The 21,630-nt window shown below is 42.9% G+C and overlaps 1 protein-coding gene across 1 annotated transcript; it reads right to left on the minus strand.

Annotated features, from left to right (window-relative positions):
- Nucleotides 1-15,493: 15,493 nt before the first annotated feature.
- LOC139930940 (protein VCF1) lies at nucleotides 15,494-20,877 on the minus strand. Its single transcript, XM_071924286.2, has 3 exons — nucleotides 20,270-20,877; nucleotides 19,720-19,837; nucleotides 15,494-16,880 (listed from the first exon to the last, which is right to left on the minus strand). The coding sequence occupies exons 1-3, from the start codon at nucleotides 20,284-20,286 to the stop codon at nucleotides 16,635-16,637; spliced, it is 381 nt and encodes a 126-aa protein (XP_071780387.1). The 5' UTR covers nucleotides 20,287-20,877; the 3' UTR covers nucleotides 15,494-16,634.
- Nucleotides 20,878-21,630: the final 753 nt, after the last annotated feature.

The raw sequence follows: 21,630 nt of genomic DNA on the forward strand, positions 1-21,630 counted from the left end.
TGAAGATAATAATATGCCACTGGATTGTTCTTACAATAGAGATTTCAGAGGAATTTGTCTTTACACCTGTACATGAGTAATTGAATGGGGAGATATCTACGATAAAAGGCCATTTTATATATTGGAATGTCCTCAGTGTTTTGGAGATGACAGACAGAGCGTTTAGATTTCACACACACTCACAAAAACAAAATACTAAAACTTTAGCCTTGACACTTGAAACTTTTGTATTGTGACTAATTCAAGCAATTTAACAATCACTAATGTGAACTGCAGAACAGACAAACATAGCATTTAAACAAGTGTGAGAGGCCAGACAATGAGACTGCAGCGGCATCGGCCTCCAATGATCCACCTCTCTATGTTACAGCTGTGGCCGAAACATGAAGGTGCTGGGACCGGGAGGCCAGTTAGTGATGAATGATCAATAAGAATTCCGTGATTCAGGCATTCCTAGCACAGCAGGCCGTGTCCCAAACTGAAAACGTCTGGCTCACTTAGCAGAAAGGCCTCACATGTTGGTGCTTATCCACAATAACAACTACAACAGTAACAACAATGACACTAGCAAGCATTGAAGTCAGAGCATGTTAAAATGCCATGGCCTCTGCGAACAAGCGAATTTTGAACAAACGTCCTGGACAAAGGGGAGTAAATACTAAGCAGGGACACTTCCCTCCACAGTTATCTGGTGTGGCGCATTGATTGTACAGCAGTAACTAAAGTACTGTCCAGCCCTCTGCCTCCCTGCACTGCCTCTCTTGTTCTTCTAAGCCTCTCTCTCTCTCTCTCGCTCTCTCTGTCTCTCTGCTCTCTGCTCACTGTCATAAATCCGGCTCCCCCGTCATACCAACGAATCAGTTTATGTGACATGTATATGCTTTTCGCATGAAGTGTCCAATTAAAAATGTCCTTTGCAAAGCCTAAACCAGTGTTCGTGGGGGCCAATGTGCCCCCTATAGCAGATGGCCCTTCTGTCAGATTAATTTCACATCCCAATGACCAATTGTGGTTCAGACATAAAAGTGATGAGCCGTATTTCACTGTCTGGGATGATACGACTCCCAAAGATGTAGGGGCCTTTTTATGGATCTTCAAATATGCCGTTATCACTCTCACTCCCTACCTGACAAGCCGGCAATGTCTGCCAAAGATAAAACTTTAACAATGCTAGATCATTGCAACAATGCCTAAGTGAACAAGTAGAAACAGAGGCGGGCGCAGTCAGTTCACCTAGCAACATCCTGCATGTGCTCTAAAAAATCCCCCTGAGGTGGAAGAACGTTATTCACAACTGTTTCAGTGCTGATTTTACAATTTACACACAAATTACCTTTTTAGAACCTTTTTTTGGAATAGATTGTATTTTGATTTTGGCTCTCCCAAACACACAGACACACACAGAGGAAGAGACAAAGAGTGAGAAAGAAAAACAAATAGAGATCCATCTTTTGTGACGGCGCACACCAAATCACTACAGGCCCCACACACACACGCAGCGTATGCTGGAGAATAGCAGCCATAAATGTCAGACTTTCAGCAGGTCAGCGATAGCAGTAGCTTGTCATATTTAAATGATGAAGCCAGTCAATATGCACTGAGAAAGATATTTATTTGCCAACATACATAGTGTAGACAGCCCTATATGGTCTACATGTACAGTAAACATCCTGCCTCGTGTTCTCCTATTACTAATCTGGCATGCAAATGCATGTAAATATCTTTTTCTGGGTGCTTTCACTTTCATGTCGACAATATTGCTTTTCAGAGATACAATATGTTTGTAGTTGCCGAAAATGTAATAAGGCTTAGTCTTAATGCATAGGCCTTTGTGTGTGTGTGTGTGTGTGTGTGTGTATACTGCATATGCCTGTGCACATACATTGCATGTGTGTCACTCGCCCCTCTGACAAAGATATTGCAAAAGATATAAGTTAATATCATTGTTTGTCTAAATATGACCAAGGCGCCCTGTCCTCCTCTCTCAGGAGGACATGACACATGGCTTAGGCCAGAGGATAGAATAATGTGTGGCAGAGTGAATGGCTGCACATGCTCATTAGTATCATTAATCACCAGGGACAGAGATGCCTAATGATAGCGGGAGGAGGGACTTCACAGGGGGGGAGGAGGGAATGGGTATGACAGAGATGAAGGATTCCTCAAAAATATTAACATTTGAAAAATATAGGCAGTTTGTTGGATTTTTTTCATTTTATTTTATTTATTTTGGGCTCTCCTGGGTCTAACAACACCACAGGGACTGCGTGAAACAAAAGGAATAGTGTAATTAATACCAGAATTAATTGTCTTCTAATTCTAAATTGTCTTATAATTCTAATTTAATGTGAAGTTCTCACTTATAGTGCGAGGGAAAATTGGACTGAGCCAGTTCCCTTGTGGGAAAAAAAAAAAAAAAAAAAAAAAAAGCTCTATCTCAGCAGGGACGACGTGTCAAACGGGAGTGTGTCATTTTCTCACAGATGTTTGATTGTGAACTGAGGGATTTCACTTTTGGGGCTTCTACTCGGCTGCTTGGCCTTTCATTGCCCACTGTAATGTGCAGCTAATGGGAGTAGCTGAGCCTTGAACCGGATGCCATGGGTGGAGAGTGTCGGGTGTAGCTCCACCGACTCCTCTCCAGCCTGTTCTGTGGGAGCAAGAGGCCCTGAGCTTGGCCATCCCACTGCAGCAGCCGAGGCTCCGGGGATAGTCGTGCACGGCGAGGGCAGGCTGTTTGATCAGCACATATTTTTAATTGGCTCCAGGCACCCTGGAGTGTCAGCATTGCCACGGAGTAGACTCCTACTGCACCTTTCCTAATTAAAATCATTAGAAATTCCAGGCGCATCATAAAGGATTAAATGAGACTTCTGCGTGTGTGCCTGCGCGAGTGTGTGTGTGTTTTGCGCGTATATGTCTGTATCTTTGTGTGTGCTGTGTCTGTGCATGTGCGTATGCGTTGTCTCCTTGATAGTTAACATGTATAGCTTAATTGTTTTTCTACTCTCAATAATAGTATATGGGGGAGGGCTGGCTGTAATCCTGGCCCACTAATCAAATTACATGAAAGGAAATCACTCAACACATTCACACTGAATTCTTAACTGGATAATACTGTAGCTAAGTAAGTTTTAATATGTCCGTTAAAGACAGTGAAATTAAAGGGGAATCCCAAAAAACTTTGAAATGTGTTTAACCTGTGTGCTGAAACCGTTTTACGTCTTTTAGTATTCAGTACTGCCTTACTGCGCATAACAAGATTAAAGAGAGGAGTTTGTCTTACCCCCAAATAAATGTCAGACCCATGTGCAACTCCTTAGAGAATGAATTTGAACTGCTGGAAAAACAAATGATCGAAAGAAAACGTACATGTATTTATGGTCTGTGGATGTTTTATTCATCTCCTTTGAAGGAAACAAAACTCCTGTATGCTGCCTCAGATTAATTTTATAGATACATGAAGATATTGTACTGAAGCCCAGTGATCTTGTTGCTGTGTGGTGTAGGACTAGAGAAGGCGTAACCTCGGTTTGTGCCTCGGTCCCACAAACAAAGGAGGCTTAAATCTCTTAAATATCTACCAGTGCCACTTTGCCCTGGGGGAGCACAGAAACAAGGGAGTGTTTCTTTGGTGTGATATTGGAAGCTAGAGTTCATGAGGGTGAAATGCAAGTGATGACTATGGAGGGATTTTAAGTGGTGGTTCAGTTCGAAAACATGCCCCCGAAGCCTTAACACATACCCTCACACAAATATTAAAAACATATGACACATGACACAGAAAATGACCGCAATTTATAATGGTAATAACAATGTCTGACCAAAGTTTAAGATGGATTTCTCAGTTGTGAACCATTACAAGAACCTCTACAAGGTTCAGGGACAATGCGGAGTGTTGTACAGTAGCCTCACATGCAGAGCGAGTCATGGCCAATCGTTATGGCGATCGAGATTGATATTCCGTCCCTCGTGGAACACAGTGAGACTTCTATTCACATCAACGACCAATAAAACTACAGCAACTCATAATGGTTAATGGACAGTATTGTCCGGCGGAGAATGGACACGAAACGGGTAGGCAGACACAACAATGGATGGTATACAAAAGTCCCAAGGATCACTGTAACGCTTGTGGTTGGGGATATGAGGCCTAAGCTAGTCGCATATCAAACCGCTGAGACACATATCGTCAGTGTACACTGTGAGTGAACTACAGTGTTTCTGGTGGCCGCTGCCATAGTCAACATTGAAACAATGGGATGCAGATGGATGAAGTATAATGATTACCATGTTAAAATAACATATTGAAAAGTGGGTTTTCCTGAAGCTATTTTGGTGACTTGGTTAAACATGTTGCCCTTTTTGCTTTGAATGTTTAGGGAAAATAAGTTTGGAGCGTCTCAGTGTTACTCACAACTAACTCCAAAAGACGAGGCTGGAGCAGCAGCTGGCCATTTGTAGCCATTGTGGGGACAAGGATCACATTAGCCTGACTGAAAAAAAGTAACCCCATATTTTGGAGGGCTATATTTGCGGAACATGATAGCTTGGCTCCTATTGACTCGAGCAGGATGGGCAACGGAGAGACGTGGCAGAGGAAAGAAAGTGAAAAATGGATGGGAAGATGAGTGAGGGTGGGGTGTCTCTTCAACCGTCGCTTCCTGTCCGGAAAAGTCCATTCATCATTTTCACGTCTTCGTGTCATGGCTTACTTTGGCAATAGCCAGAAGTGTGGCAACGATGACACCAAGGATTGATGAGGTGCAGGCAGGGGTGGCTAGCAGGGGTTTGGGGTGTAGATGGTCAAACCAGATGTGGAGTGAGGTGGGGCTGGGATGAGCCAGGAGGGGGACCTGATGAAGGTCATGATATTACCCTCTGCCCCCATTAACCATGTCCACATGCAGACACACTCGTGAATGTAGGGCACATACAGAGACAGTATACTCGCACACGCAAACTGGTGCACACTCACACTGATAAACACAAACATAAACAGCTTTCCACATGCCCTTACCCACCAGCATCCAGGGACACTCATCCATAACATGTGCATTGACCTCTAAGAATTAGTATCACAGCCTATAAAGACCATTTATTGACCCTTTTCATCTAAGTTTCTAATGCGGCTAAACTGTGAAAGAAAGGATACTTATTTTTAAAATCTAACATTAAATAAAAAAAGACCTAGGCCTAGCTTTCAGCCTGATGAAGTCAAGTAGCAATCCTAAATTTTAAAGCTTAACTCCTGTCTCCTCTGTTGTAGCTGTACGCTCAAGTCCAACATCGGGTAGATACAGGGATACAGGAGTGGGAATTACTGGACTCCCCCTTGTGGTAAAATCCCACACCACTGTAAAAGACCACAGTCTCTGAGCGAGTGTTGCCAGATAGATATGGATACATGAATATACGAAGGGGTAATTGACGGTTTTACTCAAATTGAATTATACTAGCGCCAAAAGTAATACTAAAAGGTGTTCTCCCTCTTTCTCTCCATCTACGGCCCTCCCCTCCCCTCCCTCTCTCTCTCTCTCTCTCTCTCTCTCTCTCTCCCTCTCTCTCTCTCTCTCTCTCTCTCTCTCTCTCTGTCTTATTCACTCGCTCTGTGTATCCCCTGCTGGCACTGGGTGTGCTCTAAAGAGTGTGGCTCTCCCAACTCAGTAGCTGATCAGAACCAGGTGGGTAGGCCTCCATGTGCTTTCCATTTGTGCAGGATGTAAATGGATTCAATTAGATCCAAATGCACAACCTGTCAGCCAGGGGGAAGTGGCAGACTTTCAAAGGCCATTAGATTATGGACAGGATTTGGAATAAAAACTTCACTGGCCGAGATTGTGCCATTAAATTGCCTGATGTGAAACTATTGAAGTGATTTGAGCCCGCATGCTGACTGTGCGCTATTCATGTGGGCGCAAATTCTGTCACCCCCCCCACCCCCACCCCCTTGCTCCCCCCATTACCATTAACACCCCCCCCCCCTTCTCTCTTTTTTTCCTGTCTGTCTCTGTCTCTCTCTCTCCTTCTCTCTTTCTTTCTGTCTCTCACAAATACACACGTTGAGATGCAAACACACACACACACACACACACGCACACACTCGCACAAACACACAAACAGCATACATAAAGCTGCACTGTGTCCCTCAGACATATTGCTACTGGCCCAGCAAACTTGCCTGCGATACAAACAGGAGCTCTTACAGCTTCAGAGTCAAATGGCTCCATCAGTCATGGCTGTTAAAAAGCCCAGCCATAAAAATTAAAGACTTCCAGCAAACTGACCAACTGTAACAACTCTCCTTTGTTTTGATTGGCTGGAATAATACACGATGTCTGCTGTTAACATTCTGTTTCATTTACTGGTCTCTGTAAACATGGATAAAATAAAGCAAAATTAAAGCCTATTGAATGAAAGCCACTGCACTGCAATGAGGTCATTCATATTTCCTTCAGGCTGGCACGCATTTTCACACCTCTGTTGAGGCAGCTTAACTGAGATCTGTATTAGCAGGCACGCAGATCTGTATTAGCTGCCTAACTACAAACCAGTACCCATCTCAGTCATCTTGAATGGGGGGAGGGGCAGTTGTGTTGAAAACAAAGGATGTGCCACACTGTAGACAGCAGAGAAGTTTCTGTTGACCTCTTATGGTTTGAACGTAGAGAGCCTTTACAGGCCTGATATAGAAGTGAATCGATGGGACATTTCTAAGCCATTATTATCAATCTCCATGGCTTATGACACCATAATGAGCTCATTAGATAAGATGAACAGCAGATTGATTGCAAAATGGGGCAAGTAAAAAGTAAGATGTAGAGAAGTAGAAGGTGATGGAGGAGAAAGGAAATAGGTCTCATGGATCACCAGAAAGAAGAATGGGACAGTGAAATGAAATTAATAAGCGAAAGATCACCAGTCTTGGGCTGTATTTCAAATTCCAAATACAGTAAATTCCAAATTCTTTGCATTTTTTCCACCTATGTAATGTGAATCAGCCCTACTGGGACCACAGCGATATCTCTGTTATGCTGTGGAGCAGGGTGTCCACTGGTACGGTGTTATCATAACAACAAAATGACCACAAACTCTTGCAGCCGTAGGAATGATGGTTTGGTGTGGGAGACACTTTATACAGCTGCTGATGTTGGCTGTCTGTGGTCCAGGGAACAAAGCAGATCAGGGAGGGAGAGAGAGAGAGAGAGAGAGAAGAATGAAAAAGAAAGAGAATAAAAGAAGAAAGCCAATGAAAGTCAATGAAGTCAGGGAAGCGAGAACACAAAGAAGGGGGAAAACGATGTGTAGGAGAGTGTAAACGACGTGATTTGGGCAGACATTTGTTCCCCTTGGGCGAGCATGATGGTGCATTCTGTCTGGATTGGGGGAATGTAGGCGAACCCTACTAGCCGTGGGTTTTGGCTGCCGTGGCACAGTACAGTATAGATAGAAAAAGTGAAAGTAAGTAAGAGAAGGTCAGTATTAAAGGAGTGGTAGCCCTCCCTGCCTCCACCTGGGATAGAACAGATGTGCTCACAACTCCAGCTGTGCCAGATGTGGATATAGCACCATCTGCACGGAGCCGTTACTGCTGTGTGTGTGTGTGTGTGTGTGTGTGTGTGTGTTTGGTGTGTGTGTTCAAAAATGCAGGTGCTATAATGGACTGCTTCTATATGAGTCATATGGGTGAATAATGACACAATTATTGATAATTTCTGACACCAACCTCTCAGACTAGTCCTTGTCATTATTTTACATCCTGACAGCCTTGAGTTGCATGCTGGCGTTTTATGGGAGGTAAAACAGCTAAAGTTTTAGTTATTGGAACACACTTTTGGAGTGTGTTCATAGCCTTTCAACTTCTTGTCACATTTCTGCATTAAAATGCGAATCATAAAATGTTGCTGCACAAATACACTTTGATCTCATGTGTGGCCAATCATGTGGGAGTATTTCGGGAAGACTGCTTCTATTCATCAGTGGATCCATGTTGACACACAGACAGCATCCGTATTAGGTGAGTTTAGAACCCCTGACAATATGCCCTGACATTTTTAATGTGACGGTACATATGTCTTCTTTCCTTTTTGACTATTCCCCCGGCACATAAATTCATTCACTCAGCTGAAAATATCAGAGTGCTAAAAGATGATGGCGATTGAAAAGCCAAAAAGGAGATCGAAAGTGAAAAAAAAAGGGGAAGTCATCTTTTGTGTGATCCTAGAATATAAAACCTGATGAGACATATAAAGCTATAAACTGTGATGAGACCCCAGGAGATGGCAGATTAAAATGTGCAAGGGCGATTTCCACCAATAAAGGTGGAGACAGAGGCTGCTGCACCGCTGTGCTGTGCTCCACCAGGCAAAGAGAATGTTCTGAATAGATTTCAGCAACTTTCATAAAGCCAGGACTAAAGCCACTTGCACAAAAGGGAATAGAAACCAAGCCAATCAATTAATGCCCCCCACCAATGACTAGCATTGACGGGGAGAAATGCTTTCAGACCTGGTGTATGTCTAAAACTTGCTGGGTTCCTACTTCCTGTGGCATTGAGCAGGGGAGTCAGGGACAACTCTCTGCATGTTCACGGCTCCTTTCTTTCTATGTGTGTGCGCGTGTGTTCAGGTGCATTTGTGTGTGTGCGTGTGTGTTGAAAAGCTCACTATTGAATGAGTACATTCAACAGAGCGCCGTGCTCTTTAAATGCCAATGAAAATAAAGAGAGGGAAATTGTAGGCACTCTGAAGCAACAGGGGAAAAAACCAACAGAGCGAGACAGAGAAAGCAAAACCTTACAGCGCCAAGTGAGACTTCATAAGGTTTAGCAGCTCTCCACTCAAATATATGGTGGTTGTAAATTCTCCACTTAATGTTCTTTGGGCTCCACTTTTTATGGGTAGCGACAATGACAGTGAGTGACTTCCTTGAGAAAAAAAAAAAGCCTGTGTTAATCAACACAGCAAATTTTAGCGAGACTGGATCAGCTCCAAGCTTTACTCTTTCAAACACTCCCATTCCAGTAATGAAAGTCGACATTACGCTCTGCTGCACTATACAAGACGTTCAAGGGGATGTAAGATGTTATGTTTCCACTGAATTTTGGAAAGGCTGAATCAGACAGCACAACGCAGACACCCAATTGCAGACCGTATTGTTGAAAAGGCCACATTTGAAGACATAAATTCTTGGTAGGTTTCTGCTTTGGTACAATTCTGTCTTGATTCTGATTCTGTCTTGATACTAACACATTTATCTATATGGGTACAACACACCGGAATCAGATATAGCAAGGTCTAACGAGAGCGCTGCACCGAGCCACAAAGGTTTAACAGCTCAGGACTTCCAAACCCCAACTTACCACCCGTTCTGTGAATTTTACAATGTTTTGTGGAGCTCTAGGCGTTATGCAGGCTGTATGTGTAATGACATTGTTGTAGAGTTGTCCGTCTTTAGGAGTGATGTGAATCACTCACTCCTAAATCCTTTGCGGATGTGTGTTACCAAAGAGCAACTATCAAGGCTATGGATAAGAAGGCACACCCTTGTGTATATTGTTCCTGGGAACTCATCTCTCACTCTGGTTTGGCGATTACTCATGTTTTTACATCCCCTACTTTGTAACTGGTCCAGCATAGATAAAGTGTGCACAGTCATTCACTGTGGCATCGAGGTGTTTCAACAATCATGTACATGCTCAAACAATACACTGTCCAAGGATTACTCACTGTTTTCTTTGGAGTGTCAGTTTGTTTTTTCTATTTTGTCCATATAGCCATGAATCCATAATAACCAAGCTCTGTGATGTCAGCCTTTTCTCTCCATGTTTCTGGTTGTTCACAGTCGTTCTCGATGGCCCATCAAGTTGTCACGGCCTTCCATGCTTTTACAGCATTCCTTTCTTTATGTCCCGAAGGCTTTTCTTCATCAATGCACACTGCGCTGTAAAATGGGCCCATGAATAGACCAAAAGCTTTGAGGTGCACTCAAGGCCTAGTACCTTGTGTTGATATTGGAGGAGTCCTGCCTTCTCTCAGAGTGTGATGCAGCTTTGGGCTTGGCCTCCCTTTTGGAGAAACAGTAGGAGGTCACAGTCTTTGAATGTCTGCCTTGGTTTTTGTATAACTATCTGAAAACAAAGGGACTTGAGCTGGAAAAACATGTTTGAGAGTGAAGGAGAAGAAGAAAAAGAAGAAGAAGAAGAAGAAGAAGAAGAAGAAGAAGAAGAAGTTTGGACACCACAGCCTTGGTTTCACATTCAACAGAGGAGTGATCATCAAGGGTGGGGGGTGGTGGAGGGGTGAGTGACTGCTAACAGACATGATAAATGTCTTTAATAACTTCTGGCTGCTTAGTTAGCGTCCTCCAGGATTTGTTGTTATTAAGATCTAGGTCTTATTATGATGACCACCTCTTTCATCGTCTCCCACATCATGCTGGGCGTCAGTCCAGACAGTCAAAATAAACACAAAGTCAAAAGCCCCCCTGTACTTCTGCTGATGTGGCACTTGTTGATGGTGCCAGCATGTCTCACTCCTGACCGAGGAATATGTGGCTTAAACAGTATACGGCGAGGGGAAAAAAAACATTATCCTGTTTAGTGATCACCTGTTGAATCAGTTGCAATTTCCAGCCCAAAACCCTGAAGCCATAGATCTTACATTACTACACTGCAGAGTACATGTTTATGTAAGTGGTGAATGTTGGATTTAATGATAAGCATCTCCATTACCAAAAAGACTAGAGGGGAGGAGGGAGAGGAGGGAGAGAGAGGAGCTCATTACATATGGGATTACATGTGGGACTGTGGGAGTCATAAGGAGTCGCTCTCATCACTGCTGAAAAAAAAAGAATGGGAATATTTTATTGTACTTCCATTTCTTTTGCGAATAACAATCACATACACTCTCTCCTTTAGTATGTCTAAGTAGCCTAAAGCTCTATCACCAGCATGCATTTGGTGGGGGCCCATGTTTTATTAATTTGCAGATGAGCTCAGCTATTGATGGCGCTGGCTGCCCATGGGTTCAATTAGGATAATACAGGGAGAGGGGCAGATTATGGGCGGCTATTTAAGTGAGGGTATATCTCTTCCTGACAGTTATAGTCCAAATGCAACAAATTGCACCTCGGTGGCTCTGAGAGGCGCCATATGAGTCCTCTCCTGATGAAACATGCCAGTGTGGCAGGTCAGCCGTGTGAAGACGACACCAGGCTGTGTGAGCCATGTAGCCTGTCCTCTTTGAGCTAACAACACAGTCCTGAGTGCAGCCTATTCCCATTCAGTTAATAGGGGCCATTTAGAAAACAGCGGTCTATATGATGGTGCGCTGAGTGCATGCTCTACCCAGCCAACCCTTAAGAGTCCCACTCAGCACGACTCTCTCTAAACTATTGCACTTCTGCTCCCTGGCACTCTCTAGATTGAAAGCCTATGTGTCTTGACAGTTGAACAGGGCAAAACTGAACCAAGTAAACAAATCAAGTAATACAAATACAAGATCGTGTGGTTGAATATTCCCAGCTTTAGCAGGGCCATCTCACAAGGCACCATAAAAGGAGGAACAGTTGTGGGCGGTGGGACAAGAAACTGCTCGCAGCCTTTCTGCCTTTCTTCTGGGGTGAACTTTTATTGTGATTGATTGGGGCCTTGACTGTAGCTTCGCTGTGCAGTGAAAACAGTCTACTGTACATTGTCTCTGGAGCACATTGTGTGAAATTGAATAGGGAGGCCATAAAGTGGAACCGGAGACACTGACCGAAGCACACAGAGCCCGTCGGTTATCTTAGCACTCTGGCCAGTCAGTTCATAGCATTAGCACTGCAGACGGACAGACCAAACTCTATAGAGAGTGGCTGGACTGTTTGCTTTCTTTAGCTTAGGGAAATGACTGTTTCTCACTTGCTTTAGGGCAGCATGTTAAGGCTACAGTTAGTGAGATAACCCAGTCGCCCTGAAAGCAGGAGTTGGGGAAAGTACTTGCAGGAGCAGGGTAGGCTGGTCCATAGGGGATAAGGAGGATGACCCTCCCCAAATGTTTGACCTTTTTCCATAAAAGTATGGTTGTTTAGTCCTGAGTACTGTAGCCTTGGTAGCCATACATTTTTTAACCTTACTGTTTTGCACAATTTCCAGAGCTCGGTCCTGTATTTCACGAAGACCTGTTCTCCTCAACTGTTTGAGTCACTAGTCTCCACTACCACCCGTAGCTGGACAGCATTTTTCAGAGGCAAAGAGATACTGTACTTTCTTAGATACAGTGCTGTAGGGGACACAGCATCACATCTTTTCATAGAGTCCAGCATTTCTATCAGTGCCCCTGCATGGAAATCTACAACAAATCAAGTACTTGTTTAATCACTCAACATGGCTCTGGCAGTAATGGTATAGCTGACTATCCAGGGAATGAGAGAATGGAAGAAGACTTGCATACATGGAGTAAAACATACCTATATCACCTGAAATTGCCATCCATCTCAAATCTTGACCTGTGAGGTACTTTATCATTCTGACCCACTAACCCTGCCCTCTCCTTGTTTGCCTGCCATGGCTTTCCCTATTCCCTGCTCCAGCCATGCCAGGGCAATAGGGCACCGCTAATGTGCTTGGTGGGTCATTAATTCTTGGGATGGGCATGGGGGCACCAGAGCAGGCAGGCTTTGTTGTTTGATATTGGGTGAAATGGGGGTGGGGGTGCAAAGCAGATGTTTGTGTTGGCTGGCAAGGGAAAGCAGTACAGTTAATGCCAACCCAATCACCATCTCATGCCAGGCAACAGCTGCCCAAACACATTTCAGCCAAAGTCTGGCAAAGAGAGACAGGGTGACCAGATCAACTTTAACTCACCATTGCTTTCTGTTCTCACATTCCTTTAACCCTGACATAACTACAATTTTTCAATATAGGGCATGGGCCTGAAGAGTAGGGGTGCTGCTCTGTGTCCACTTTGGCTTTTTCAGCCAAAGTGAAGCTGATGTAACATGGCCAATTGTGTTTGCGAGTCTGGAAACTGAACTGGACACTGATAGATGTAAAACATAGTTTGTCTACTACATCATGGTAGTATTGTTGTGTGTAGCTGATTTTCACTGTGCTTTTGCCTTTGAAGAGAGATGGGAATCTTAGCAGGGAGGACACAAAGAAAAGGAGCCATAGACTAACCCAGATTTTTCGCTGGCCATGGTAAAAATATAACAATGTATGCGCATACATAGACCCCAGAACAAGGACAGTTCATTTAACTCTCTCCTGCCTCTCTACTCAACTGATATGAGCCATTCATCACCGCCCACCTTCATATCTGTGTGCTGCATGGAAAGGACAGTGTGTGGTGTGTGTGTGTGTGTGTGTGTGCGTGTGTCTGTGTGTTTGTGTGAAAACAGATTAACGATAAATATCTTCAATGTAGTCTGCACTTCTTGATCCTGTTGTATAGTTCCCTAGCATTCATGAGATCCAGATTGGGATCTATGGAATACAGTATGCGTCCAGTTAAGTCTCAGAGTGTGCTGCCATCTACTGCTCTTTTCATGAACATCTGTGCTCAGAACATCTGCTGTTCCTTAAATAGTGTGAGTGCTTTAAGATATTGTGCTTGATGGGAGCTTGGTGCTTGATGCTGTGCTTGATGGGAGCGACCATCAGCGTGTTTTACTGTGTCCTGTGTGAATTAAAATACTTCTGTTACGTTGTGCTGCTCGTCATCCCTCCACCAACTGAAAGACATGTAGCCTAATGGCGTCGGCTCAAATTCCCAGATTCTTCCTTGGTATGTAATTCCCTCATGACTGTGGCGGTGTGACCAGACATTCCACAGTATAAACTTAGTCTTGTCAGGCCTGGTTGTCTGAAGATAGACTTGAGAGAATATATATTTTTTCTGTCTTTTGAGGGAGAGTGCTTTTCCTGATCCAGACTCAATATTTTATCATTTATATGAGGTTGAATCCTTATCATTTTCATTACCTTAAATTATTTCTTCACCCCAAAATGAAAATTCAGTCATTATCTACTCACCCCTGTGTCAGTTGAAACCCCATTGATGCAAACGATATTATTAATGGCGTTAGCCCCCGTAGTTCCATCTCTGCCTTCTCCCAAACTATTAAAGTTAACGGGGCCATCTTTTTACAGCTCCAAAAAGCATAAATTGTCCATCACATTTCTCCAGCTTGTGTAGCATAATCCAAGTATTTTGTAGCCAAGCGATTACACAGTGGGTCCAAAAGTTACATATTTACCTCATTATTGACAATGCTTTGTTCTAGTCGCGTATGCATCCAACTGTAGGGCGCATGTTAGATCGTTATCAGTTATAGCCTACTTTGTTGGAGCTGTAAAAAGATGGCCTTGTTAACTACAATAGTTTGGGAGAAGGCTGAGATGGAGGTATAGGGGCTAACTCGCTGTGTGTTTGGTGATCCTACGAACTTTAATGGAGTTTCATCTGACATGGGGGTGAGGAAATAAAGACTTTGGAGAATTTTGGGGTGAACTATTCCTTTAATATGCATTTAATAGATGTTCTTGAATAAAGATTTGGATGCCTATCAGTGGTAATTCAATCAGCTACTTGCAAATATTTATCCAAGCTGCTGCTGGTTGCACACCATTGTCACCAGCCTAATTAGGCTGCTTACACTTAAATATAGAGGCCTGTGCCTAAATGGAACGTAATGTTTGCATACTAGATTCAAAGGCCTGTTCAAAACAGGCATAACTTAGGAGATGATCTTAACAAAAGACTCACTTTCCAGGCACTAATTCCCCCCTCTCTAAATGTTGTTACTGTAGGCCTACTGTATGTTTGGTAGCTGAATTTCCTGAGATAATGAGAAGGCTTGCACCCCTAAAAAGAAATAACTATGCTGTCATGGTGCAGAAAGATAACCAATCATGGATTATCATTGGCCCATTCGTCATCCCTAACTTGGTAGATGTGGTGTGGGGGGAATCAAAGGAGGCTAGCAATGAGGACCCACAGTAGCAGGCAAGGTATCCGTGGTTACGTGTGGTGCATTAATGTATGTAATCTGTTACTCTGTGTCTGTGACAAGACAAGGACATGTAGTGTGCTAATTAAAGGAACCTTTCACTGCTCCTCCCTCAGACACAGGTCATATCTCATTAATGATGGTCTCAGTGCATGGGGAGTCATTCATTACTATCCATTTGGAAGAAAAGGGGAGTATGTGGGGATGGAAGGGATTCCTATATCACAGCCGGTGTAGTGCATACCTAGAATTCAAACCAAATAAGTATGTCCTCACTGAAATAAACATAGTATGTATGGGACCCAGACTCTGAAGAAAATATTAGTCTTCACAAGATCAGGATCCTCATTTTGAGGTTTATTATGTGGCTAAAAGAAAAATGCAAAGTGCAGTGCAGCCATTTCAGCCTACTCTTCAATTTACCATCTCAGTAAAATAGAGAAATATATGCTCACTTGTCAAATGTGTGAGAAAGATTTCAAAACACTTATGTTTGAAAACATCAATTTTTATTTTTGAAATGTAGGCGAATTTACAAAAAAAAAAACTTCAATGGCAGGTAAATGTCATGTACAATCCTAAATACAAAAAAATATATCATCATAAAAATAAACCACATCTTCAAAACGCTTTGATTTCTGATAACACACCAAACACAGTCTGAAAAGATGAATAGCTGAGCTTGTTCCTGGGATAAGGAGTCAGCAATGAAACCAATCCCACTTTAAGAAAAGGAGGAGGAATGCACAGCCTTACGGTCAGTGCTTATACCTGGATGTTCAGTGCACAGGACAGTCATACAGCAACCATCAAATGGTAGTGCACAAGCAGGAAGGTTTGCTTGCAGTGAGAGCATTTTAGTGGCTTGAGCCATATTGCAAACAAAGCCTGGGGAATGTCTTTTTGTCCCTAAAGGCTGTAACCCCCTCTGCTCTACATACAGGGCACAGGACAGAAAAAGTAAATTTCCCTACATGCTCATTTACCACATCAAAAACCCCTCCATACAAGCAATTAAAAAAAAACAACACATTTGATTAAGGTTCAATAAAGTCTAAGGAGCCCTGTAACAATGTGAAAGCAAAAAGGTAATCCAAGTGCAAATCCTCCCCGAGACTGATCCATGTACTTAAACACAGTTCAGATTCAGCATAATACAACACCAGATACCCTATCAGGAGACTAAACAAGTCATATTGACCGGCCTAAGAATAGTGTTTGGTTGCATTTCTGCAATTCATGCAGCACTGTTTTCATACAACCAAGTTATGAAAAAAACAAATGGATTCATCATCAACAATCAGTCACTATGAGGCTCTTAGAGCAGCATGTAAACCAGACTGGTCAGAAATCAAGTGGGTCACAAAAAAATGTTTCAAGTCGATCACACAGTTATTATTGCTAAAATGATTATCACTTAGTTTTTTTTTTTTTTCTAATGATGAACCCCCTCCAGATACCAGACAAGGACCTGGTCTCCATCCACAGATATGTAGAGAAAACAGAGCTGTGAGATATCATGAGAACTGGAGGTGGGTGGGGAAGAGCTGAGTGACATGATTCACCATGTGATGCTCTGACATGCTTTAAGGGGCTTCAGTCCTCTGGTGGCCGGCAGAGGGGCGCTCGCTGTGGGGTAATCATGTGTCTCTGAGGTGGCCTCGGCTCTGCAGGCTCTGGAAGTGGGCCTCCCTCAGGATGCGGTTGATCTGGTGGTAGGAGACCAGGTTTGTGGGGCCGCCCAGCTCCGAGGAGTCGGCCGAGCTGAGGGGGCTGCAGGGGCCCGGAGCGCTGGGGCCGCCCAGACTGTCCACAGCACACTGACTGCTGCAGCTCCCGACCGCATGCTCTGGACTGCTGATCCCACTGCTCTCACTGTTGGATGACTGGAATATGAGAGACAACATGAGTGCTGAGCCACCAAGCCATGTTCACTGTCAAGTTAGTTATTGTTTCCTTATAAGAACCTATGTTTACCTGACAGAGTAAAGTGACAGCAATATGTCAATATCCAGGCTGAGATTGAATCTCATGTTTCAATGACTTTCAAGGTTTTGTTTGGTAAAATTCAAGGACCCAAAACTGGCATGTTTTGGGGTAAGACATGACATTGGTCAAAATTAATAATAATAAATAATAATAATACATTTTATTTAATGGCGCCTTTCATGGCACTCAAGGTCGCCTTACATCATATAAGATCAGTAATAGAACAATAAACAACAAAGCACCAATAATAAAACAACAGTACAATCAATAGTAAGACATGTAATAAGCAACGGAGCATAGCTCAGCAATGAGTTAAAAATCGATATTGTAGTATAAAATAGGATGCAGTTGATGCAGTTAAAGTGAGTAAGCTAGTTTAAAAAGATGGGTTTTAAGAGCAGTTTTGAATTCTGTAATGGATTCCAGTATGTGGATGTGAGGGGGAAGGGAGTTCCAAAGTTTGGGTGCAGCATAGGAGAAGGCCCTGGCACCCATTGTGCTGAGGTTGATGGCTGGTAGTGCCAGTAGACCTGCTGATGAAGACTGCAGGGAGCGAGAGGGAGTGCAAGTCTGAAGGAGGTCTGTGAGATAAACAGGGGATAGATTATGAAGAGCTTTAAATGTTAATAATAAGATTTTAAAGTTAATCCGTTGTGACACAGGGAGCCAGTGTAATTGAATCAGCAGGGGAGTGACATGTTCAGTGGACTTTGAATGTGTAATAATCTGTGCTGCAGAGTTCTGGATGAGTTGAAGTCTGTGAATAAGTTTGTTGGGGATGCCTGCCAGGATCGCATTGCAGAAGTCAATGCGTGATGTGACCAGAGCATTGACTAAGACTTCCGTGGAGTGTTGTGTTAAAGCAGGGCGTAGTCTGGAGATGTTTCGCAGATGGAAAAAGGCAATCCGGGAGACATTGTTTATATGACTGGAGAAAGAAAGGGTACTGTCCAGGATAACACCAAGGCTCTTAACCTGTGTGGAGACAGGTATGGTGGCTCAAGCAATGGGGAGTGAGCAAATATTAGTTTTTGAGAGTGTAGATTTAGAGCCAATGAGGAGTAGCTCAGTTTTACTACTGTTGAATTTTAGGTAGTTGTTTGTCATCCATATCTGTAAATCATGGAGACAAGCAGTGAGGGTACTGGAGGGGAGAGTGGGCTTAGTGGACACATAAAGCTGTGTATCGTCAGCATAACAGTGAAAATGAATACCATAGTGCCGGAAGATGTTGCCAAGAGGGAGGAGGTAAATAATAAACAGGAGTGGCCCCAACACTGAACCCTGTGGAACTCCGTGGTGAACTATGGAGCTTTCTGACCGGTAATTCTGAATTTGTACAAAATGTGTCCTGTCTGTAAGGTAGGAGGCAAACCACTGATACACAGTACCCCTCAACTCCAATACTAGCCAGACGATCCATGAGGAGCTGATGAGATACAGTATCAAAGGCTGCGGTGAGGTCCAGGAGGATGAGGATAGAGAGTAGACCGGAATCAGCTGCACGGAGGAGGTTGTTGGTGATCTTAACCAGGGCTGTTTCTGTGCTATGTTTGGGGCGAAAGCCGGATTGGAATTGTTCAAAGAGATTATTGTTATCAAGGTGGATCTGGAGTTGAGATGCAACTACCCTCTCAAGAATTTTGGAGATGAATGGTAAATTGGAAATAGGCTGGTAGTTGTTTTGGTCACTAGAGTCTAAACCAGGTTTTTTCTTTCAGTGATGGGGGAACTGTACCAGTGGACAGAGAGGAGTTGATAATGGAGGTTATCAGGGAAATGATAGAGGGCAAGCATGCTTTAACTAGGGTTGTGGGGATTAGATCCAGGTGACATGTGGAGGTATTGGACTTAGTAATAAGTTCAAAAATGTGATTTTCGGTTGGAAGACTGAAGTCACATAGGACAGTGGATGGGGACAGTTTCATGGCGCTTGCTGATGGTAAGTCGGTCTGCATGATGTTAGCAGAGGCCAGCTGCTCATGAATTGTAGTAATTTTGGAGTTGAAAAACTTCAAAAAAGCAGAGCATTGTTCATTAGAAAGGTTACTGTTCATATTGGTTTCAGGTGGTTTGAGTAACCTTTTCACTGTGGAGAAGAGAGTTCTAGTATTCCCTTCACCTGTACTGATGATATTTGCATAATGGGAGGTTTTAGCTATTGAGAGAGCATTTTTGTAGTGGAGTATATGATCAAAATACATTTGTTTATGAACAGCAAGTCCAGTCTTGGTGCAGAGACACCAGAGAGGCCTCGTTTTTTGACTCTTGATTTTGTCAAGTCAAGAAATCCTGGTGAAGTCATTCATTTTAAATCTGTGGTTATATCTAGGTTAATATTCATCATAGGGTTTTCCTCGGGATGTGGAGGCCCTCTCTCCGTCCAGAGAGCTGTGGCATATTGAAATTTGGGTCCTACAGTTTAATTTTAAAAATCAAGTATTTTCAAGGCCATCCATTCGTTTACAAAAACTTTTGGGGCCTTATTGTATTTTTCTCAAATCCAGAAACGTTCAAGGATTTTCAGGGCCCATTGGGAACCCTGGATATCTCTAAGTAGCCTAGACAAATAGTTATCAAGTAATATTTCTGCTTTAAGTAGGACAGGGAACCGTTTGCCCAGTTGCAAGCTGACATGACATTGCTATTAACAAAGCAGTGCTGAGAGAGGCAAGGACAGGTGACTGTCACTGTCAATAATGCCATTTTTACTTTTCCTCTGAAGCTCATTTGTACCTCAGAGTCCCAGGCATCCCGGCCTGGCTCAGGTGAGAGAGGATGAGCTCTACTCAGCCTTTTGGCTTGGGGCACCAGCTGGCCATTCTCCTCTTCACCACCGCTCCGCTGCCGTTTCCTTTTTGACATACAGGAAAAATCATACACATGAACAGACATTAGAACATATAGCCTACACATGAATGGAATCAAGCAAAACAGCTACTGGTCACAGAATACCCTTAACAACCTGTTAGAAAAAATGGATACAGCACTTGGGGTTAAAGTCAACAAGTAGGCAAACACAGGTACTAGTCAGATCTTATCCTTTTATATTTGGTTAGCTACAACAATGAATAAAAATAATAAAACTAATATAACATGCCAAGACATAACACTGTTCTCTAGCTGACTCTATGCTCCAAACTCCCTGTGTGGAGTGTCTCAGACAAGCATGAAGCTTAACAATAACGTTATAGCTACACAAAGACAACTGGGCTGGTCCAACTGGGCCATAGGGTAACTGTTTCAGACAAGATCATAGATAGTGCGAAGATGCCGAAGCCCTCACCTGTTTTCAGTCAACATATGACGACATTAAATGCATCAATCTAGATGAGTAGACTTTGTATTTATCCTAACCAGATAGGAGGCCCGGCTAGTTGACGTTGTCGGCTGCAGTGACAGGCTTGTTTTCTGTCAGTCGTTGGCCTGTTCTCTTGAGTTAGCAACCTGGCTAGCTGGCTAAATATTCGGCATAGTCAATAAGGTGCTACTGTTAGCCATTTTGGTTATCCTAGCAAAAGTCGTCAGATACAAGCTAAATATACAGACATTGTAGGTACTTAGCTATTGGATGGCAAACAAGAAAGACTGGGCGTTGGGTAGCGAGGTAAAGTCAGTCTCACTACAGATTTAGCTACTAGCTAACGTTAACTGGCACCACAGTTAGCTAACAGTTAGCTAAGCTGGCTAGCTAAATGTTGCTCGAGCTGCAGCTGACTACTCAGTGTTACCGATCCCTTTCAAGCACGACAAAGCAGTAAAGTTAGATGTTAGATTAGTTGACCACAATACACGTGTCGAAGAAAAACCACTAAGCTTGTTTGATAGAAGGCTAACCGTCTCAGTGCAACAACCTGAGGGTGAGATTAGCTATCTCTAGTTCAACCTCCTGTGACAACCGACCGCGGCAGTTGTGTTTACATGGTACTGCGGCTGCGCAGCGCGCAGTAATGCTGCCTTTAAATGCTCTTGGAAAAATCTTATTTCCGAGTTTAGGTCACATGAATGACCCAACGAAGTGGTAAACTTCAAAACACTTCTTGATTGTTTAACTTCTAGTGATGCATTTTTGTTTTTATCACAGCATAAGTATGGATATAGCAAAATGTCGGATATTTAAACATATGTCAATGCTAAAACGTGTTAAGCAGAAATGTATGAATGAAACGTATGAAAAAAATAAACCACAGCAATAGGACGGTGTGCAAAATAATGACAGTAGAACAAACTGAGACAACAGAAATATGTAGGCTATGATGTGAAAATATACTAAAAATAACAGGCTTACCAGAAATATATGAAATAAATAAAAATTTGAAAACATTAAAATATATGCATTATATAGAAAATTAGAAGAATATGAAAATATGAAGAAAATAAATATGTGAATTCAATTAAGCAATCAATAATTTTATTGTCCCAAATGGTAAATTTGTTGTGCAGTCAGGATACAGAACATACAATACAATGTGAAAAACAATCCACCATACACAGTAAGACCAGCATACAATAGATACCAGCATGCAATAAGACCTACCTATTTATAGCAAAATGTGCTTCATGTTCACTTTAACAGGTGTGCAGATGGCCATATGTATTATATGTATGTACAGCAAATGTCTAGGCATTCAGACGTGCGTAGATGCA

This window comes from Centroberyx gerrardi, chromosome 7 (genome assembly GCF_048128805.1).
Source record: "Centroberyx gerrardi isolate f3 chromosome 7, fCenGer3.hap1.cur.20231027, whole genome shotgun sequence".
NCBI classification, from domain to species: domain Eukaryota; kingdom Metazoa; phylum Chordata; class Actinopteri; order Beryciformes; family Berycidae; genus Centroberyx; species Centroberyx gerrardi.